The sequence below is a fragment of the Lynx rufus genome, unplaced genomic scaffold (assembly GCF_022079265.1).
Source record: "Lynx rufus isolate CCGP_SWC_20201006 ecotype Redwood Valley unplaced genomic scaffold, mLynRuf1.p SCAF_6, whole genome shotgun sequence".
In the NCBI taxonomy this organism is placed as follows: Eukaryota; Metazoa; Chordata; class Mammalia; order Carnivora; family Felidae; genus Lynx; species Lynx rufus.
Window position 1 is genome coordinate 130,759,648 of NW_025814878.1, and position 23,478 is coordinate 130,783,125.

At 47.4% G+C, this 23,478-nt stretch overlaps 1 protein-coding gene across 1 annotated transcript in view; it reads left to right on the forward strand.

Moving 5' to 3' along the window:
* The first annotated feature begins 291 nt into the window (after nucleotides 1-291).
* The window catches only part of PHACTR1 (phosphatase and actin regulator 1), a 216,292-nt gene continuing 193,105 nt past the window's right edge, over nucleotides 292-23,478 (forward strand). The window contains exon 1 of the mRNA XM_047101806.1: nucleotides 292-433. Coding sequence (XP_046957762.1) covers nucleotides 295-433 — 139 coding nt within the window. The 5' untranslated portion in view covers nucleotides 292-294. The remainder of the gene's footprint in view (nucleotides 434-23,478) is intronic.

The window sequence follows — 23,478 nt, forward strand, 5'->3', positions numbered from 1 at the left end:
TCATTGACCTCTTCCTCTGGTGTGAGTTGAGGTTGGGTAAATTTGGGGGTGCCCCAGATCCTCAGGGTTCTGACGGACCGTCTCCAGCCTTTAGAACCCGTCGGTGTGACTTCCAACCCACGAGGCAGAAAAGAGAAACGGAGCCTCAGTCATGTGGTTTCTGTTATCTGTAACCATGGAAAACGCTGGCCATCTGTGAGGATCCCATTTTAACACTTTTTTTCCCCCCTCTCTCTCTCTATTTCCATCTCTTTCTCGGGGAAAACAGCGGAGGAAGTGGAGAGGCTGGCGGCCATGCGTTCTGACTCCCTCGTGCCAGGTACCCACACCCCACCCATCCGGAGGAGGAGTAAGTTTGCCAACCTGGGGAGGATTTTCAAGCCCTGGAAGTGGAGGAAGAAGAAAAGTGAAAAGTTCAAACACACATCTGCAGGTAAGATTATTTTTTTTTCCTTCGTTTCGCATTGGGAGTTTGTTGACTTCAACTCTGTATGTTAATTAGTAGAATTTAATTATTGTGAGCTGTCTGAACCAAAGGAAGGAAAATCAAGCCCTAGAATTGCTCCTGTGTTTAATAATTCTGCAGGGCGATTGGAAATGGCTTTTGGATCCCTGTGTGTTTTCTTGCGTCTCGGGTTTTTGGTTGTTGTGTTTTTAATCGGCCACTTGTATTGGATCTATAAATATGGGCTTAGAACTCCACCTTTTCTGTAGTAGAATGCTTTCTTTCCACCCCTCAGAATCTGTTTCTCACTGTTCACCCTTATTTTTACCGCTCCTGTAAAAATCAGCACACAGCAGAAAATAAGTTATGTATGGTCTTTGGCACGTGAGAGTAGGTGATGCCATGGTGGAAAAATCTTGAATGAATGATTATTGGACATGGCAGGAAAACACAGGAGAATGGAGACAGAGATCACGGTAATGGCAGAGACAGCTTAATGGACAGCAAAGGGATCGGAGGAAAGTCAGCACCGCTGAGAGTACAGAGCAGAGACTCTGGGGTCAGACTGTGTGGGTTCAAGCCCCAGCTCTGATACTTGGTAGTTACGTGACCTTGCCCAGTTTATTCAACTCTGTATCTCAGTTTTCCCATCTGTAAAAGAGGGGTAAGAATAGTACTTTACGTGACTTAAAATTATGAGTTTATGTGGCATGCTATGTGGATATATTTTATTTATTTATTTTTAAATTACATTTAAAAAAAATTTTTTTTAACGTTTATTTATTTTTGAGACAGGGAGAGACAGAGCATGAACAGGGGAGGGTCAGACAGAGGGAGACACAGAATCTGAAACAGGCTCCAGGCTCTGAGCTGTCAGCACAGAGCCCGACGCGGGGCTCGAACTCACGGACAGTGAGATCGTGACCTGAGCCGAAGCCGGCCACCTAACCGACTGAGCCACCCAGGCGCCCCTATGTGGATATATTTTAAATGAGTAGGAGTGTGCAGAGGGAAGTGTATACAGGAAGAGGTCTGATTTCACCCTGTCGGATTGGAAAGTAGATGATGGAACAGCTACACAGATGCTTTTTTTGTTCGTTTTGTTCTCTTCTTGCTTATTGAATGCCCGGGTCATTCCAGGCCTACACTCCAGGGCTTTATTTCCTCCTTCCTCTTCATCCTCAAAAACCCAACCTATCCTCTCCCCTCCTCAGGGTCATCACCTCCCCTCCTCCTTTTCCTCACCCCCAGGACTAACCCTCAGGTAGGAGATGGTGTGCTTGTTGTACCTGAGCTGGAGTCCACAGATCTGGGAATTTTAATGCTGATTGCTTTGGGGAACCCGAAAGAGAATAGCGAACACAGGAAAGTTGCAAAAAGTCTTGAAATCTTTTTGTCTTTTAAAATGTTTGTCTCTATTTGAGGGAGACTGAGCCCGAGCAGGGGAGGGGCGGGGAGGGAGAGGACAGAGGATCCAGGGCGGGCTCTGCGCTGACAGCAGAGAGCCCGACGCGGGGCTCGAACTCACAGACCACGAGACGATGACCTGAGCCACAGTTGGACGCCTGACCAACTGAACCACCCAGGCGCCCCCAAAAGTCTTGACATCTTAAACAGTTCTTGTGGACATCTCAAGTTCGTGTTTTCTGACTCTTCCTTCGATGGAAGCCCCAGTGCCCCTGTTGCTAGAATAAGTTAATTCTTGAGATTAGAGCGAACCTCTGAACTCCATGAATCTGTAAACTGTCATCCCTGGGACGGAGCCCCTTCACCTGACTGCGTTCTGCACCCTCGTGGTCATTGCACAGCTGCACTAAAACCTGGAGGCCTTTCATGAATTTCTAACCGCTACTGAGAGACTGACGGGCAAGCAGAAACCTCAGTGCGTGACTCCCCCGTGTCCACCCGGCTGGGGTGAGACTAGATCATGGCCTCCGAGAGGAGAAATCTTAAATATATCCTTTAGGCACAGTGAGGTGTAAGACACTTGAACAAGAAAGAAAAAGGGAGCGTTCTGTAAGCACTGGAAAAAATAACCGTTCCCACGAGATTCCTTACGACGGTCTTCCTGAGTTTGCTGTGGAAAATGGCTCATAATAAAACAAACATGCAATTAACGAATGGCCATTCGTCAGCACGAATCCCCTAATGAGGGTGTTGGTAGATGCCTTTCCTCCCGGCAAATCAAGAGCTTTGTTTTGTCCATTTGGCAAGACCTTAAGGTAAAGCTTGGATGCTTCCTGCATGCAAAGATCAGGCGACTTCTTCGGGATGTTGGACAACTAGTCCTTTGACAGATGCAAAAACAGTGACATCACATTACTCACGGATCATGAAAACGTTGAGCACTTTGTTCATTTAGGGGAGGAAAAAAAAAAACACATGACGGGCAGAGTTGCAGTTTGAATCGTTTTTATCATTAACTATTCTTAGCAAGTTCTTATCATCCCTCTGGCCTAACTGATTAACTTGGCAATTGAATGCGGTGTTTGTATGTAGTGGTTTTTTTTTTTTTTTCTTTAAGAGACATTCAGCTCCTAAAGTAGAAAAGGTAGAGGGATGTACTGTGGAATATCTTTATATCCAAATAGATGGATGGGTACATGGAATGAGTGAAACTATTCCAGTTTAAGGAAAAAAAAGTCGAGGTTTACACTTCAGTATACTTTGTACTTAACTGGATAAGGAAAATATTATTCCTCATTTTTGGAAAGGAGAGACTTGTGCCAATTCTTGGCCCAGAGGAGGAAAAAAAAAATGGCAGCATAAGGGCTCATAAGATGATAAATTGTATGTATGTTCAAGTAGGAGTTGAAAGTGCACACTTTCCTACGAGTCGATAAGAGTCAAACGTTATGTATACAAGAGGGTCGGTTGATGATGGGATTGTTAATGGTCGGCCAGTTTTAGCTGGTGTTCATAGATTTGTATGTGTGCAGACATATTGTTCTTTCCTATATCAGATAATGTCCACAGTTTTAACTACAGAGAAGAAGTCCGTATGTTACATCCATTTTATGCATTTGTATTTCAAATTGCGCTCTTAAAAAATATATGAAAAGGACATTAACGTAGCCCATACTTGGCCTGTTTTTATTTCCACAGTGAAGTGCCCTTATAATTTGCCATAATTAGCTATCCTGTGGTTTCCCGGGTCTCAGGTTAGTGTCTGTGCATAGCACATCTTCAGAGACATGCCCAGAAATCTTCCTTTGTAAGTTGTATAACAGGAAGGCAACTACATTGGGAAATTATGATGTCAACGTTTTCCTCAATTTTGGCATCAACAATTGCATGGATTTTTTTTTTTGAAGTGTGTTTATTTTGAGAGAGAGAGAGAGAGAGAGCAGGGGAGGGGCAGAGAGAGAGGGAGCGTGAGAATCCCCAGCCGGCTCCGTGCTGTCAGCTCGGAGCCCGACATGGGGGCTGGAACTCATGAACCATGAGATCGTGACCTGAGCCGAAACCAAGAGTCGGACGTTTAACCCACTGAGCCCCCCGGGTGCCCCCACGATTCCCTGACTCTTTCGAAGATCTCCACATCTTGCGCCGCTCATACAGCCTTCCTATTCCAGGCGGAAGGCCAGTGTCCTGACAAGGCCTGCAGCACCACGACCCCGACCTGCGCTCTGGGTGGGGGTGAAAACACTGGAACATCACCATGCCATGACATAGGGAGACAACAGTAATGGATAGACCGTAAAATAAGGGTCCCCCTGGAGGTGAACTTTACAGGCTTTGCAGCCTGTCCTCAGAGGCCGTGCCCAGGGCCTGCCAGGCAGTTAGCCTGACACACCCAGCTTCCTCCGTGGAGTCAGCAGTGCTGGCCACGGCTGCTCTGGGAACAAAGACAAGTGATAGCCCCCCTGAAGTAGAACAGACCAGTGCCTCCCCAAAATAGTCCACTGCAATCGTCTTCTCCACGTTCCTTGAAAATGAGGACTGTATTTATAGAGAAATAGAACTGGCAGGGATAAACTATGAAGATGCCACCGAATTATGCTTTTATTTCCTCTTGACAGAAAATCACAGGCTGCAGGGGGTTGGCCCTGAAAATCTACAACGTGCCAAAATTCCCTTTGTGCGTCTAAGCTTTTCTTCGTACCTAGGGCCTTGAGCAACGTGATATTTTTAAAAATTAAAAAAAAAAATTTACAGAATGTTACTGAATACCTACGCATACTGAAACTGTACCTGCTCTGGGGATACGACGGTGAGCAAAACCAGACCTTGTCCGTGACCTTGTGGCACGCACGGTGTAGTGGGGGGAGGCAGGCGATCAAAACAGAAGGATACAGGTAGGATCGCAGTTGTGGTTAAGGGCAGTGAAGGAGAGGTACTCATTTGGGAGAAGGAGAGGGAAATTTGGCTCAGTCTGAGGGCCCAAAAAAACTGTCCTGAGGAAGAGAAATTTGAGCTGAAATCCGGGAGAGGAGCAAGAATCTAGAAAATGAGCCCTCCAGGGGCACCTGGGTGCCTCAGTCGGTTAAGCATCTGATTTCGGCTCAGGTCATGATCTCATGGTTCACGAGTTTGAGCCCCCCATCGTGCTCTGTGCTGAGAGCTCAGAGCCTGGAGTCTGCTTCGGATTCTGTGTCTGCCCCTCTCTGCCCCTTCCCCTCTCACACTCTGACTCCCTCTCTCTCAAAAATAAACAAACATTAAAAAAAAAAATTTTTTTTAAAGGAAATTGAGCACTCCAGGCAGCAAAACAGCCTGTGCAAAGGCCCTGTGGTAGAAGAAATAGAGTTGAACTGGCTGGGAAAGCAAGAAAGACCAGTGGCTAGGGAATTAGAGAGCTAGGAGTGTGATATCAGCTGAGGCTGGAGAGGTCACCAAAGAGTGGACTGTCACTGGGCCTTCATCCTGCACAGCAAATTAGACAAGGGTATGAGTGGCTCCAGGAAGACCAATTAGGCCACGTGCAGATGACATTAACCTGGACTAATATTTGCTAGTAGAAGTAGATGAATTTGGGCGTTATAAGGGACAAGTGACAGGACTTAATGACAAGTTGGATTTTGGAGGGAGACAGAGAGAAAGGTCATGTTTGATACTCTAGTGTTAGGTTAGGGGGTATGGTCGTAGCCTTTCCTGAGATGAGTATTTTGGGAGAGTGGCAGGTTTGAAGGAGTGGGGGAGGGTGTGTGCGTCAGGCGGGGGTGTGGGGGGGAGATGGAATTCTGATTGCAGGTTAGATTTGAGTCGGTTTTGTGATGTCTAAAGTTGGGAGTTGATTATATGGAATGCAACGAAGACGTCTGCACTGGGTCCATAAATCTTGGGTCTTTGCACATCCGTGTTAATTAGAGTGATGCCCATGTAGGAAATGGTCTAAGGAACTAGTATAGAATAGAAAGAATGGAAAGAAAACACGGCCAAAGACAGTCTTAAAGACAAAGGAAGACTATCATTACTAGTGACCGAAAGAGGAGTATGAACTTACAAAGGAGAATCGGAAGGCAGTGACTTTGACGTATTTCATTTCGCATTATACCCTCTCGCTCCATCCATGTTACTGCACATGACAGTCTCTTTCTTTTTTTTATGTTATTTTATCATAAACATTTTTTAATGTTTATTTTATGTTATTTTTTTTTGAGAGAGAGGGAGAGAGAGAACAGGGAGGAGCAGAGAGAGGGAGACAGAATCCGAAGCAGGCTCCAGGCTCTGAGCTGTCAGCACAGGACCTAACGCGGGGCTTGAACTCACAAATCGCGAGATCATGACCTGAGCCGAAGTCGGACGCTCAACTGACGGAGCCGCCCAGGCGCCCCAGATCTCCTTCTTTTTATGGCTGAGTAATGGTCCATTGTATACGTACACCCCGTCTTCTTTATCCATCCATCTATCCATGGACAGTTTGGCTGCTTCCATATCTTGGCCGTTGTGCACAACGCTGCGATAAACTTGTGGATGCACGTATCTTTTCAAATTAGTGGTTTCGTTTTCCTTGGGTAGATATTCAGGAGTGGATTACTGGATCATAGGGCATTTCTGTTGTTGTTTTTTTTTTTTTTTTTTTTAGGTTTTATGTTTAATCTCTATACCCAATGTGGGGCTTGAACTCACAACCGTGAGATCAAGAGTCGCATGCCCTACTGACCGAGCCAGGCAGGTGGCCCAGTATTTCTATGTTTAATTTTTTGCGGAACCTCCATACCGTTTTCCACAGTGGCTGTACCAGTGTACGTCCCCCGCAACAGAGCACAAGGGGTTGTTTTTGCTTTGGTTGTTTGCTTAGTCACTTTGGCAGGTGTAAGGTGGTAATCTCATTGTAGTTTTAATTTGCATTTCCCTGGGGTGATGGGTGATGTTGAGTATCTTTTCTTGTGTCTGTTGGCCATCTCCATGGGTTTTTTGGGAAAAATGTCTCTTCGGGTCCTCTGCCCCTTTTTTAATTGGTGGTTGTCAAAGGGTGAGGCGGGGGTGGGTGAAATAAAGGGGATCAGGTGCTTATCTTGATGAGCGCCCCGAAATGTATCATGACGTTGTACACCTGAACGTAACCTAGCACCGTATGGTTGCACTTCGATTTAAAAAAAAGAGAGAAGGCGGTGGCTAGAGAGGTAGGAGGAAAAACAGAAGAATGTGGTGTGACAGGAGCCAGGAGTGGAAAGTGTTTCAAGGAGGGTGTGATGAGCCACGTTCAGTGCCGTGAGGGGGCTGGGGTGGTGCGGAAGAACATTGTCTGGTGTGGGTGATTCCGATTAGCTGGAGCTCATCATTGACAACTTAGCAAAAGCTGTCTGGGTGGATTATTTGGGGAGAGATGTCAGATTAGTGTGGAGTGAGAAATTCATAGAAAACGGGGGAAGACGGGAGTGAGCTTTCGGAGGAGTCTGGCTGTGAAGTAGGAAGAAGTCATAGTACGGGAGAGATGCTGGAAGAAACGTACGCGTGTCTACAGGGGCTTGTGCGTGTGCTTGGATTGCGAGGGGCTGTCTGTGTGTGCCTTCTGATTGGTTGTCATCGTACAGGAAAAGTGACATAAGGGTGAGAAGCGGGCGTGAGGGATCCGGTAGAGAGGACGAGGAGGAAGATAGCCGAGACGAGGCGGGTGGGTAAGGTGCTGAGAAGCTAGGGGCAGAGGGGGGGATACAAGGCACAGATTGCAGGGCTCGAATCAGCAAAGGCACGGACACTCCCGCGTGAAATAACCAGGCCACCAGAGGGTCTGGCTGCACAGGGCGGGAGTCTGGCTTGGCCCCATCTGGCGGCTGCTCTTTTCCAGATAATAAGTCTGCTCATTTCTTCATGGGGACGGGGGGACAGGGACGTGCAGAGTCAGGCCAATTTCAGATTAGGGCTCTACGTGGCACCAGTGACTGCTTCAGTGGCTTTGGCTGTCCAAGTACAGCTCTGGATGAGGTGGACAGTTGGGTCCATCAAGTGCTGACATTTTGCCAGATGGATGGAGAAGGGGGGCGGGGAGCAGAGGCGATTCGGGCGTCTGCATTCGTTTCCCAGGGCTGCAGTAACAAATGACTACACGCTTGTGGCTTAGAACTACAGCAACGTGTTGTCTCACAGTTCTGAAGATCCAGAGTCCAAAATCAAGGTGTTAGCAAGGCTGGTTCCTCCTGGGAGCTGGGGGCGGGGCGGTGGGAGTGGTGGTGTAAATGTTCCATGCCTTTCTCCTAGCTCCTGGTGGCTGCTGGGCTGTCCTCAGCCAGCTGTCCCTTGGCTTGTAGCTCCATCACTCCAGTCCCTGCCCCTGTCTGCACGTGGCCTCTCCCCCGTGTCTCTTTGTGTCGCCGGGGGCCCTCTCCTTTCTCTTAGAAAAACATCAGACATTGGATCCTCTATCCAGGATCATCTTGAATCATCCAGGGACCTCTAACTCCATAATATCTGCAAAGACCTTATTTCTTTTTTTTTTTTTTTTATTACGTTTATTTATTTTTGAGACAGAGAGAGACAGAGCATGAGCGGGGGAGGGGCAGAGAGAGAGGGAGACACAGAATCGGAAGCAGGCTCCAGGCTCTGAGCCATCGGCCCAGAGCCTGACGCGGGGCTCGAACTCACAGACCGCGAGATCGTGACCTGGCTGAAGTCGGACGCTTAACTGACTGCGCCACCCAGGCGCCCCTGCAAAGACCTTATTTCTAAATGAGGTCACACACATGGGCACGGTGTTAGGGCTTAAACACGTCTTTTGTGTGGATACAGTTTAACCCGCTACAGTATTGACTCTGGATTGGATGAAAAAGCAAAGGCCCAGTGAATTGAGCCCAGTGAGAAAAGTGCATAGACTTTAGGTTCCAAGGGAGTCGAATTTGAAAACAATCCATGGGACCGGTTGCCAGAAGCAAGCTAGAACGGCGGGAGCCTCTGGGTACCCAGCTGTGTCTTGAATTGGGGATGTTCAAAGTAGACCTAAAACACAGACTGAAACCACGGAACTGGTGGCTGAGGGGTGGAGGAATAAGTCAGGAAATTGTTTAAAATGTGGTAAATGATCCGATCCACTAATAGACACATATCTTATTTGCCAAATTTTGTGCCGATTTAACTTGCCGTCTTTAATGGTGGAACAAAAGGGAGGGCGCCTGGGGGGCTTAGTCGGTCAACTGACCAACGCTCGATTTTGGCTCAGGTCATGATCTCATGGTTTGTGAGTTCGAGCCCTGTGTTGGGCTCCATGCTGGGCAAGGAGTCTGCTTGAGATTCTCTCCCTCGCCCTCACCCCCTCCCCTGTTTGTGTATGTACACCCTTTCTCTCTCTCTCTCTCTCTCTCTCTCTCTCTCAAATAATAAATCAACTTAAAAAAAATAAATGGGGGGCGCCTGGGTGGCTCAGTCGGTTGGGCGGCCAACTTCGGCTCAGGTCATGATCTCATGGTTCATGAGTTCGAGCCCCACGTCGGGCTCTGTGCTGAAAGCTCGGAGCCTGGAGCCTGTTTCAGAATCTGTGACTCCCCCTCTCTGTCCCCAGCTCATGCTCTGTCTCTGTCTCTCAAAAAAATAAATAAACGTTAAAAAAAACATTTAAAAATAAATAAATAAATGGAACTTTTCTCTTTGGTTTTAGCATTCAACTAATTACTGACCTAACATTTTCTTAGAAAGATTCTCTATTTTCTTTTTCCAAAGTGAGATGTTTCAGTCCATCACACCTTTAAAGGACCACAACCTGATTTGTAGAGAATCAGAGGTTGCTTTTTAACCATTCACTGCAACTTTGGGCACGTCTACCTCCTTAGTGTTGGGCTAAGGCCACAACTTGGCAATAGGGGTAATTGATGACTTGGTCCCCTGTCACATGACCGGGGACCCGTGAATCCTGATAGCAGTCTGTTGGTGTGAGCCCCCCTAACTGCTAGCAGTAGTGAAGGGCCAGGCCTGAATACACTGGAAACTCCCCTCATGTTCGTGACGGGGTCCAGGAATAGCCCACACGCTTTTGCCCAGCGTTTTCCGTACAACACGATACTGGGGTCGTGGTGTCCTTGGGCGGGACACTTGCAGGCAGTCTCGTGAGCACGGATCTCCTCTCACTGAGCCCATCTGCCCTTCTGCGGTAGGTTCTCCGCACTCCAAAGCTCCCAGCCCAACAAGAGCCAGCCCTGAAGCCTGGCTTGTTAGCTCACTACTTCATCTGGTTGCTGGCTGCCCTTTCCTCAGGGCCGGACTCTGCTTCCTTTATTTCTTGCACCAATTCACCAGAGTCATTGATGACATTAGGAATCACTAGTCTCCAGGAATCCCTTCCTGGCAAGCCCGTATCTCTGGAAGTGTTGCTCTTTGAATAACACTCCTTGGGTAATGAAGATCGTCTAAATTGGAATTGGATTCCGCCTTTGGACTTGGTGTGATGGGCTTCTGAGCTCTTCAGAAGGAGCCTGTCGCTGAGATCCGGGGTGGTTGGTTGGCAGGTGAACCCCACGCTGCCAGTTCCTGTCCACTAGGGATTCCTAGCTTGTCCTGTGATAAGGGCAGTGCATATGCTTCTTGGAGGAGAGAGAGAAACCCTACGGTTTTCATGGAGGCTTACGTCGACATCCTTTTTGTAGCATAGGATTAAAGAGCACTGTTAGCAAATGGAATCACTGCCTCTATATCCAGCATAAGACCAGCTCTGCCCACTGTGAGGGCCCTGGGGACCATCGCTGGCACAGCTCTGGAGCGGGAAGTTCGTATTCGTCCCACTCAGGCAGAGGGGTGAAATCGGTATATTGCAAACATTGAGGCTGTTGAACAGACACATGTGCCCTTGCGAGAGAGATGGCGTAGGCCTTCGTACCCTAACGTCAGTGGTCCCGTGGAGTCCCTGTTTCAAACTAACAAGGTAACGTTATCTACTTGGTCAGAGCTTAGGTTTTTAAATGTCTGTGAGCCGTGGAGGGTTCAGTAAGGATAGCAGCTTGGCAGGTTGCGTTGATTTATGTGCCAGGCACTGCCATTATCCCCCAAAATACCACAAGTAGATATCTGACCCCTGCCTCCCAAAGGTTGTGATCTTGAGGGAAAAATAGATAATAAAACCAGCAATTACAGTCAAGTGTCTGTGATATTAGAGGAGACACACGGGGGCTCCAGGAACTCACATTAGACAGGGGTGCCTGGGTGGCTCAGTCAGTTAAGTGTCCGACTTCAACTCATGTCATGATCTTGTGGTTCATGAGTTCGAGCCCAGCGTTGGGCTCTGTGCTGACAGCTCAGATTCTGGAGCCTGCTTCGTATTCTGTGTCTCCCTCTCTCTCTGTCTCTCTCAAAAATAAACATAAAAAAAAAACCCTCAAATTAGACAAACCCAGCTGAGTTACAAGTTACCAGGACAGGTGCCCCAGAGAAATGGTTGTTTAACCAAAGCCTGAGGCAATGAATGTGAGGAAGTCTTCTCTCCTGGTGGAAAGAAAAGTGTAGGAGCGTCTGGAGAAGAGAGGAGGAGAGATTGCCAATCCACAGCTTAAAAGAGAGGCTTGGGTTTGAGAAGGATTGCTGAGGGGGAGAAGCAGAGAGTAGTGAAAAATGAGGAGAAAGAAGGATCTGCAAGGATCTGCTTGTGAAGGGCCTCACGGGGTCTCTTACAGAGTCTGGACTTGACCTCAGTGCCCCATCCTACTGAAGCCGTTGGAGGACTTGCCTTTTAGCAAGATCATTCTTCGAGCCTGGGCAAAGTTTGGAGTGCGACCAAATATTGTCGTCAGCTTCATAATATAACTGCTTGTATGTATTTGTGGAATGAGAGGAGACTGTGATACGCTTAAGGAGACCCCTCCTTGCTCTCATGGAATCAAGTGGGATTTTGAGCATTCCTGTTGATGTGGGTCACAAGGATGCTGTTGGTGGGAGGAAGCAGGTGGTTGGTTGTAAGGCTGGGGAAAGATGAAGACAGTCCCAGACTAGGATGGGGGCATTAGGCACCGAAGACTGTGGACCGTTGCAAGAGATGTTTGGGAGACAGAATGAGCACAGGTTGGATGGGGAGGGTGAGGGAAGAGGAAAGCACCAGTCTGTCTTCTCACCGAGTAGTAAGATGGGTAGAGGCACCACTCACTCCATCGGGGACACTGAAGATGAGTGGGTTGGTGGGGGAATTGATTTATTTCAGGGTAGGGTGGCTTTCATGTGCTTCCAAGATGCCCAAGATAGAAGGCTACTGGATGTAGAGAACTGAGATCAGGAGAGATCTGGAAGTCATGCGTGCCTGCTTATTCGTTTGAAGCCCTGGGGTGGGAACTCCAAGGTGAAGATACAAAGTGAGAAGCACAGAAGGGCTGCAGAAGAGCACCCGGAAGACCACCGCCCTGTAAGTTATGTGCAGAGGCAGTGGAAGCTTCCGGAAGACAGGCGAGGCCCGCTGGAGAGCTAGGAAAAAAACCGGGAGGAGCTGGTAGTTATCACCTGTGCAGAACAGGAAGGTGTTCAGGAAAGGAGAAGGGTCAACTCTGGCAGGTCCTGACGGGATGGCAAGGACAGAGGAGCGTCCTGTGTGTTGAGTGACAACTTGTCATTGGTGTTCTGGGGAGAACGGTTTTGGGGAACCCACCTGGCTGGGATTGAGATAGCCTGTGGTTGAGGCGTGAACGAGAGAAGAGGAAGTAGACTTCTTTATTTTTTAAAGTTTGTTTTTTGAGAGAGACAGCGTGAGTGGGGGAGGGGCAGAGAGAGAGAGAGAGAGAGAGAGGGAGAGGGAGAGAATCCCAAGCAGGCTCCACGCTGTCAGTGCAGAACCCAACGCGCCCGGGCTCGAACTCATGGACTGTGAGATCATGACCTGAGCTGAAAACGAGAGTCGGATGCTTAACCGACTGAGCCACCCAGGCACCCCAGAGGAAGCAGGCTTCTTTTAAGAGGTTTGGCCAGGAGGGAGAAGGAGAAATAGGTAGTCGTCCCCCAAATGGGAAATGAGCTGGAAGGAGGTGTTTTCTTATGATTGGTTGGACTCTACCACGATGCCAGGTTTGCCTTAACATGGCTGTAGCATTCCAAGGGAAATAGAAACATCAGCACAGTGACTGTTAAGCCAAATAAATATATTTCCACACATTTTGCAGTAATGACATTACTTGTGACTAGGAAAAACAAACATGCGAATAATCGGAGCGCTATTTAGCATCTGATGTTAATAAGAAATCATCAAAGCAAGCTGTCTAGCCTTCAGCATCTGGCTAGATCCCACGTTCTCTTTGGGTGATTGGAGGCTTCAGTTTCTTTCTTTCTCTTTTTTTTTTTTTAATTTTTTAAAAATGTTTATTCATTTTTGAGAGACAGAACGCAAGTGGGGGCGGGGGGGACAGAGAGAGAGGGAGACACAGAATCCGAGGCAGGCTCCAGGCTCGGAGCCATCAGCACAGAACCCGACGCGGGGCTCGAACTCACGAACTGCAAGATCATGACCTGAGCTGAAGTCGGACGCTTAACCAATTAAGCTGCCCAGCTGCCCCTGGAGGCTTCAGCTTAAGAAAGGAGCTGAGCATGGACAGGCAAAGAATATTCTTACCTGCAGATCCATCATGACCCTCAGAGGGAACACCTCGGAGTTGGAAGGCAAAATAGACTTAATGGCCCAGTTAAAAAAAAAAGAAAAAAGTCTCTAATAAATACAGGCTAAAGACTCTGGACATCAGTACCTTCCTAGGGCTGCGATGGTAAAGATGTCATTGTTTCCTCTTCAAGTGAGCTATATCCATCACTCTTAGGTGGCAAGACTACAAAATCCCTAATGACAGAGACCCTGCCTTTTCCTCATCTCCCGGGATTGAGCAAACACCTGACATAGTGGGTCCCTAATAAGTACATATTGAACTAAAAAGTCAGGGAGGTAGCTGCCAACTATATGAGTCCCCCTGTTGACGAGAGCTGAAAGAGGAGAGGCAAATTTTACTGAGGCTTGGAGGGGCTGAATAATTTCTAGCTAGCAATGGCACAGCCAGAATTTGAACCCAGCCTGTAGTCTTATCACCTGTGTTGCATTTCGGATCCATGAGAATGGGCACTCGTGATTCATGAGTGCTTTGGAACATGGAGTTCATCTACACTTAACAGGGATGTCCTAGGACAGTTTCCTTCCCTGACACCATCTCTGTAAAGCCAAAATGTGAAGGAAGAAGGAGTTCATCAATGAAAACTGACGATGGAAGTCACAGCGTGAGTCTTTCTTGAATGCCCTTAACGGTCGCCGTTAATATCTTACACATCTTTGTGCCTCACAGCGTCTGGTTCAATGCCATGCCCACGGCACATGCTTTCTATTTGTTGAATGGCTAAGAGAGAGTACGTTGATAACGGGCTCCAGACAAATACCATTCAGAGCCATCACGTTCAGGTTTTCAGCGGAACTTGACGTCTGTATGCTCTGCGGCATCTGGGAACAGAGTATGTGTAGATGAGGCAAGCGAACGTTGGTCACACAGGCTTTTGGAGCGGTTGCTAGATTTACAGCTGGACCTTTGCGGAACTGATTGCAAAAGGGTGCCAGCCATCCGGTGTTTATCAGAAGAGGTGTGCTTCAGTGCCTGGTTAGGGCGCAGACCTAGCCGCCCAACCCCCAGGTTACTTCAGGCAAGTTATTTGTACTCTGTGGGCTCATTTCCCTCGTCGAAAATAGGAATAACACTGGCACCTCATAAAGTTGCGAGGGTTGGAAAAGAAATTAATGTTGGAAAGCTCTTAGAATAGTACCTCGCACATAATACATTCTAAGTAAGTTTTATCTGTCGTAACTTCTTTTTTTCTGAAAATGCATTAAAAACCAACCATCGATGGGCACCTGGGTGGCTCTTGGAGAGAGTTGGGTGTCCGCCTCTTGGTTTTGGCTCAGGTCACGATCTTACGGTTGCGGGATCGATGCCCTGTGTTGGACTTCATGTTGACAGTGTGGAGCCTGCGTGAGATTCTCTCTGTGCCCCTCTCTCTCTCTCTCTCTCTCTCTCTCTCAAAATAAAAGCAAACAAAAACCAAACAAAACCCAACAAGCATCAAAGAATAAGGAAAGACTTATTTTATAGTTTGTCTTTGGAAATGGTGTAGGTACAAAGTGACAATTCTGGTGAGCTTGTCTTAGATTTAGGTAGTTTTGTTTAGATCCTGGGTATAGGAGCCTGCTTTTGGACACATCGTACAATTCCACAAAGCTGGATCTTGTCCCGTGTTTTCCTAAGGTACCAGTGAGTTAGCTCACTAAAGTATTTCCTCCTCTCTATGAATTTACAATTAAGCGAACAAACACAATGGCTTCTGAGGAAATACTTCATCCTGTTTGTCCTTTGCTACACCACAGGCAAAAATATGTGTGATTTATAAAAAGGCGTTCGGGCGGGGGGTGGTTGGTGGAAATAACGTGGGTGTAGTCTCCTTTTGAAAATCAGGGATCTGTGGCAAGTCAGAATGCTCAACGGTAAAGAAAGGTATAAACAGGATGACCGTATACTGTATTTTCCAAACGTGGACGTTTTTGGTGGTACAATGGGATGCCATTTCTGCTTAGAAGAGGACAGACAGTAAGCATGAAACAGGCCTGTGTTGGGGAAAGAGGGGGCCTTAGTCACTCTGTCCAAGACCGCCTCACATAAGCCATAGAGTCTGAGGCCAGTTCTGTTCTACAAACAGAAAAGAATTGCCAGTTAACTCACAAGACAAAGTGGAAGGGACCGTTTGGAACCGAGACTCCTAAGACCACGAGAAGGTGCTCTGTGGCCTGCCATTTTGGTTAAATGAATGAATGCTGGTTGGGTCCCATAGCGTCTCTGCAGAAAGGAACAGCTCTGTTCCCAGCCCTCAGACCGTGTCTCTGCTTCCCCTCCCGCACTCCCGCTGATGTCTTGATCAGAAATTCAGTCCCCGTGCCAGTTTCTTCCATCAACAATTCGTGCTGTCTCCTTCGGTGTATCTCTTGCTCTCCGAGGTTCTGGACTGTTCCTGTCACCTGCTTGCATGCCAGCAGGCCCCGTGCGTCTCCCCAGTTGCAGACCCCGTTCTCACTGGCCTTGGTCACCTCTCCTCATGTGCAATGCTGTCGTCTGTCTTTTCTCCTCTTCCCTAGCTCTAGTCCTCCTCTCATTCTTTCCCTTCTCTCTTCTTCTTGGAGCACTCATTTATCCTGCCTGACGATCTGATGTCTCCTAAGTTCATTAAATTCTCAGACCTTTGCTGGCTCCATCCATAGGGTGGCATTGGACTCCAGTCGCCATGGGGCCAAGAGCAGAATGCCATTGAACTCAGAAATTCAGTTCTGTGAAGATCTCCACCCTGGGGCCAGCACTCTGCAGACCTTCCCACTGTCTCCCAAATAAGTATGTAGGCACCAAACGCCTCCTTTCTGCCCTAACGGGCTTCCCCTCCCAAAGCGCCCTGACGCTATGAGATGAATCCTCACTCATTTTGGGGGTATCTTGGAATCAAGTCCCAATTTTACTTCCGTATCCGGTCTGATTGGACACCTGCACCTTTCTTCCTCCATTACCGCTTTAAAAATTTTTTTTTTCAACGTTTATTTATTTTTGGGACAGAGAGAGACAGAGCATGAATGGGGGAGGGGCAGAGAGAGAGGGAGACACAGAATGGGAAACAGGCTCCAGGCTCTGAGCCATCAGCCCAGAGCCCGACGCGGGGCTCGAACTCACGGACCGCGAGATCGTGACCTGGCTGAAGTCGGACGCTTAACCGACTGCGCCACCCAGGCGCCCCTTATTTTTTTTTATTTATTTATTTTTTCAACGTTTATTTATTTTTGGGACAGAGAGAGACAGAGCATGAACGGGGGAGGGGCAGAGAGAGAGGGAGACACAGAATCGGACACAGGCTCCAGGCTCTGAGCCGTCAGCCCGGAGCCCGACGCGGGGCTCGAACTCACGGACCGCGAGATCGCGAGATCCCGCAAGATCACGAGATCGTGACCTGGCTGAAGTCGGACGCTTAACCGACTGCGCCACCCAGGCGCCCCTTATTTTTTTTTATTTATTTATTTTTTCAACGTTTATTTATTTTTGGGACAGAGAGAGACAGAGCATGAAAGGGGGAGGGGCAGAGAGAGAGGGAGACACAGAATGGGAAACAGGCTCCAGGCTCTGAGCCATCAGCCCAGAGCCCGACGCGGGGCTCGAACTCATGGACCGCGAGATCGCGACCTGGCTGAAGTCGGACGCTTAACCGACTGCGCCACCCAGGCGCCCCCTTTTTTTTTTTTTTTAATTTTTTTTTTCATTACCGCTTTAATATAGACGTCCACGTGGCCCCCCCCCCCGTGTTTCCCCAGAAAAATCTGGCCTTTTCCCTTTGCCTTTGATGCACTATAAACATCCTGAGGGTAGTAGCTGACAGTCATGAATGGGTCATCAGTGGGGGCTGGATGACAAATACCAGAGCAGCCACAGTGCAGCTCTTACGGCTTCTCTAGTCCTACAAGTCTGTTACGGCTAACATCTGTTTTATAGAGGAGGATAACGAGGCTGAGGAAGGGTCAGTAACTTGCCCCGGATTACCCAGCTGGTTAATGATAAAGCCCTAGAGGACTTGGACGCAAGCCTGTCTCGCTTCAAAGTCTCCTGGGCTTGCTTGGAAATATCGCCATTCCAATTGATGTTCAGGCATCGAGAGTGAAAAGGTTAAGATGTACATACATCCAGGTGAGATTGGTGTGGAACACGCTTGAATTCAGAAAGCTGATCTCATCAGGAAGACAGTGTTGGAGAGAAGACTCGATGATCTCAGTGACTAATGCCGGCGTCCCCCAAACAAAGAAAAATACCTACATGATGTTTGTTAACTTGTCTCTTAAAAAACCGAGTTCTTGGGGCGCCTGGGTGGCTTAGTCGGTTGAGCGTCTGATTCTTGATTTCAGCTCAGGTCATGATCCCAGGGCCTTGGGATGGACCCCCATGTCGGCCTCTGCACTGATCATGGAGCCTGCTTCAGATCCTCCCTCTGCCCCTCTCCCTCGTTGTCAAGCGCGCTCTCTCTCTCTATAAATGAGTTATTCCCGCGTGTCAGTTGATTGATTTTTGTTGTTGTTGATTTCCTTGTTGAATTGTAGAAGTTTTAGGGAAGATGTCAGGCAGTTAGAATTTGGGGTTTGTTTGACTAGAAATATCAAGGGACCCTAGGAGAAAAACAGACCATGAGCCCACATAGGAATCAAATGATTTGTGAAGGTCCGTTTTAAAGGTCTTCCTTCTTCCTTTTTTTGTTCCCCAGGGAAGAGTTGGGTCGGGGGCATCGTGTGAATATAAAAATGAGTGAGGTATTGATGAAGTCACATGCATGAAAGAAAGTGTTGGGTACCAGGCACCTGCTCCGAGGGGCAGTCTGACCTGGGGAAGGAGGGTGTGGGTGCTGACCCCAAGCATCTGGGGGGACCTTCCCATCCAATCACAGTGAGTTATAATGAAGCAATGTTGTGAGGGGTCTTCGTGAGGAAAGTCAGGGAGCAGTGCTGACGACGTTCAGACAGATAGAAGTTTGGCCTGGAAGATTATTGTAATGTTTTTGTATTTTTGTCCTCAAACAAGTGTGCGTTTCTGAAGAGAATAAATGTCTCCCGTATGGCATTGTGACATCTCCATGTCCTCTGAAAGGCTGCTCTGTGCCGTGCGGCTAGGCTGTACATTTCCTGGCTTCTTGGGAGCTGTGAGGTGGTCTGAGATTGTAGGAAGCTGCTTGCTGCCTCTGCAAATTGTCAGGGAAGGCCGTGGAAAGGGCTTTTCACTACCTTCTCAACACACAGGAAGGGGTCGTTTAATGCAGTAGTTTGAGAACCGTGCTAATTATGCCTCCAGACGTTTCTGTGACGATTGTATGAAGCAGGCTATGAACTATAATTCCACAACCTCATTTTACAGTACCAGGTCCCTATGTTAGAAAAGAAAAGAAAAGTTATGCAATTTATCCATCAGCGCACAAAACTCTATTTCATGCATGGACAACTGGGAAGAGTCATCACCAGGAGATGTGCCACTACAATGAGGATAATCTCACCTGCCTCGTGAACGGCTGAAACATCATGTGATAGATCTGGGTCAGGTGGATATTTACAGAGATGCTCACAATAGTGTGCCTTCACTCACGGCCATGGGCCTGTCGGTTTCTGGTGGTTCTGGAAAGGCTGGCGGGCTCTTGTGTGTTGAATTCTCGTCATGTCTTTAACAAAATGTCTCTAAACAAGTCATCGCAGACTGCATCCCGGTATGAGGTAATTATGGTCATAATTTTGTATTTCGATCCTAAATAGCAAATTTGAGAGAGGTTATTTGAATGAAAATGGTAGATTCCGTTCAAGTTTCAAAATAGAAAATTTACCTGACACCCTTACAAATTACGATCACTTATACACATTTGCTTACGTTCTTTCTTAATGGTTTCACAGAGTTGAAATGAACACATTCGTATCATTTTTTTTCTTGCACTTAAAAAAATTTTTTTAATTAATATTTACTTACGGGGCGGGGGGGCGGGGAGGAGCAGAGAGAGAGGAGACTGAGGATCCCTGGTAGGCTCCACGCTGTCAGTGCAGAGCCTGATGCAGGGGTTGATCCCACGAACCTGTGAGATCATGACCTAAACCGAGATCAAGAGTTAGATGCTTAACTGACTGAGCCACCGAGGCGCCCCTTAATTTTTTAATGGAGGTAAGGTTCTTGCTCAGAATCAGTCATCCGCCGTACCGCGTTCCCTTGAGTGTGTGCTGTTACAAATAACCCTGCCACTGGCCCCTGCGTAAGTAGTGAATCCTTCTTCTATACTTTTACACTATAGGGTGGAGACTTGGTTCAGCGGCACATTGGGTGTGCGTATTTTTTTTGGCCCTAACTTTCTGGAAAGGTTGGGATGTGACACGGAGAGTAATGACTTCACGCTCAGCAGGGTTGGGATAGAGAGCCGCGTAGTGGTGTTAAGTTCGAAGTGCGGTCAGTGGGAAATCCAGTGGGGGAGAGGGGGGCTCTCTCCTAGCATATGCCAACATTGGACGGTCTCTCCAGAGTGGTCACAGCTTTGCTGACCGTGGCCTCTCTTTGGACCGGCTTCTTCTTTTGCAATTCGCTTTAAAATTTTTTTTAACGTTTTATTTATTTTTGAGACAGGAAGAGACAGAGCATGAACAGGGGAGGGTCAGAGAGAGGGAGACACAGAATCTGAAACAGGCTCCAGGCTCCAAGCTGTCAGCACAGAGCCCGACGTGGGGCTCGAACTCACGGACCGCGAGATCATGACCTGAGCCGAAGTCGGCCGCTTAACCGACTGAGCCACCCAGGCGCCCCTGCAGTTCGCTTTAAACTCCTGGTGTGAACGTTGCAACCCACACACAGTCTAACATTTTCCTCATCAGAATACCTCAGTTGTAGGGAGAACTTTAGTTAAGAGCCAGCTAGAAGATAATCTCGATATCGTTACCGATGTAAACTAGCAGAAGCCACAAAAGACACTGTTTTCAAATAGTCCTTGATAAGTAGGATTGACAAGAACAAAATAAAATACTTGAGGAAACAGTTGAATGTTTCATGCTAGTTCTTTTTTTAAAAATGTTTATTTTTAATACTTTTAAGTTTATTTATTTTGAGAGAGAGAGTGAGCACAGGTGGGGTAGGGGCAGAGAGAGAAGGAGAGAGAATTCTAAACAGGACCCACACTGTAAGTGCAGAGCCCAGTGTGGGGCTTGAACCCACAAGCTGTGAGATCAGGACCTGAGTCGAGATTGAGAGTCAGACGCTTAACTGGCTGAACCACCAAGGCACACCAAAATGTTCGTGTGTGTGTGTGTGTGTGTGTGTGTGTGTGTGTGTGTGTGTGTGAGAGAGAGAGAGAGAGAGAGAGAGAGAGAGAGAGAGAGAGAGAACGAGAACAAGCAGAAGAGGGGCAGAGAGAGAGGGAGACACAGAACCCAAAGCAGGCTCCAGGCTCTGAGCTGTCAGCACAGAGCCCGATGCGGGGCTCAAACCCACAAACTGTGAGATCATGACCTGAGCCAAAGTCGGACACTTAGCTGACTCAGCCACCCAGGTGCCCTTCATGTTAGTTCTTTAGTTATGGTTCTTTAGTCGTTTCATACTTCTATGAAAGTTGGTATTTCTTCAATAATTCAGTGAATCTGTATTGAAGAAGACACAAGGCTTAGAACCACAAACAACCAGATGTTACCTAGACCATCAATTTTGAAGCAAGGGTAGCAACCATATAAAAGAAGGCTTAGAAGGGGCTGGGTCACAGTCCCTTTTTGTCATATTAGGGGTGTCAGACTTTATCATATACAGTGGGTCACCAATAAAAGTTTTAAGCAGGAAAATAGAGGTTCTGTTTTCAATTCAAATCAAATTGGACAAAGGACATGAACTAGCAAACTGAAGAAACATACAAGTGTCCCTAAGTATAAGACAGATCTCATTTTCACCCATAACTTAACATAAATCAAAACCAGTGAGATATTGTTTTTCGCTTACGACTTCTTTGGCAAAATCAAAGAAATTGGTAACTACTCTGTGGCAGCTGGTAGAGTAGAAAACAGCCACTCTCATCGGGTGCTGGTCGAAGGGTGAATCAGGGCAGGCTGATTGGAGGACCATTTTGGCAAGAACGACCATACTTTTTTTTAAAAGGTTTTATTTTTAAGTTACCTCTGAGCCCAACATGGGTCTTAAACTCACAGCCCCAAGCCCAAGAGTCGCAGGCTGTACTGATAGACCCAGCCAGGCATCCCCAGAATAACCGGAATTTTAGATGCACTTACCCTTGACCTAGCAATTCATCAGCCTGGCAAAGGATAGTAGGGCAGGCAAAGATTATGGACACAGGGAGAGATGCTACAAAGAAACAGACTTGAGGAAGAGCACGCCCAGTAGCAGGTGGAAATTTTCAGTAATTTCCTATGTCCCTGTGTGCAGCATTAGGGTCAGATGGATGTGCAAGGTCGTTCTTTATAGATTGTTTATAATAGTAGCATCAACTGAGGCTGGTCTTTCTGACATAATCATGGTCTTTCTACACAATGGAGCACCAAAAAACATAAGGTACATCTTATACCTTCAGATATTGAGGGAACGTTAAGATGTACAGTTTTAGTCGTGTCCGTTTTATTTGTTTCTTGCCTTCTGTGTCCCCTCTTATTTTTTTTTAAACAAAAATTGTATATATTTAAGGTATGCAGTATGATGGTTTGGTAGGCATATAGTAAAATAATTATTATTTTTTAAAAATTAAAATTTTTTAAAATTTATTCTTGAGAGAGAGACAGAGCATGAGCGGGGGAGGGGCAGAGAGAGAGAGGGAGACACAGAATCCGAAGCAGGCTCCAGGCTCCGAGCTGTCAGCACAGAGCCCGACGCGGGGCTCGAACTCACAAACCGTGAGATCATGATCTGAGCTGAAGTTGGACGCTCAACCAACTGAGCCCCCCAGGCGCCCCTAGTGAAATAATTATTACGGTCAATCTAATTAACGTATGATCTCCTCACATAGTTCACCATTTTGTGTGTGTGTTTTGGGACCACCTGAAATCTACTCTCTTAGCAAATTTCCAGTACTCAGGACAGCGTTATTAACTGAAGGATAGTTATATGTATGCATGTTGGTTTCTGCAAAAATGTGGAAGAAACCTACAGGGGTGTACTGGTTTTCAGGGAATAGACCTGGGTTTTGAGCATAGACAGAAGGAGAAGCGTGGGGCATTTCATCGTATCCCTTTCTCTGCAGTTGAAGGATTGCCATAGGTGTGTTGCTTTTATACCAAATGATTGCGGAAGAGACCTTCTCACTGAATCATAGTCACGCGTGATCTTTGCCTCATTTAACGTGAGTCCGTCAACACGTATGTATTTAGTGCCATTCACTCTTCCAAGATCTGCACGTTTACTAACCCACACTAATCATCGCACACCCACGTGAGACAGGATCCATTTTGTTCCCCATCTTGCAGATGAGGGAACGGAGGCACAGAGAGGGTAAGCAACTTGCCCTGAGGTCACGCAGCTGTGAAAACGCGGAGCCAGGATTTGAACTCTAGAAGCCCACTGTAGCTTGGCCCAACACTTTGATATCTGCCAGCATCAGAACAGAAAGCCAAGTCCTGGAGTGAGGTCTTGGTAACAACCTGTATACGGTTACTTGTTACTGACTTGCAGTTGTCGTCGGCCAGGAAATCGTTTTATTTAGTAACAGGCTGACATTGTTTCTGGCCTCTGCTCCCACAGGTACTTCTTTTTCAGATGCAGAAATTATCCAGCCTTCATCTGCCCGCAATGAGACGATTACGGAAGGTGGGAACTGGCCCTTCAAGCCACCCTTTCCTCTTTATTAACCTTAGTTTTGCTTTCCGCACAGAGATTCTAGAGCTCTCCTTTCCAGGCATGCTGTGAGCCCACGAGTGGCTGGCCGAGACCCATTTGTATCTATCTTTTACCTTGCAAAGCCACAGGCTCCCAGCCTGGGCTGCCCGACTTCCCCGTAGCAGAGCACTTGAGAGCTCAAGGTCATATGCCAGAGAGCTTTCTGCTCTCTCCCTGCCTGAATCAAGCCCGGAAAACAGAACACTGGTACGTCAAGCCAGAGCGGAGGCCAAGGTGATTATTTGAAGATAGCCGAGAATTTTACTCCTTTCAGAA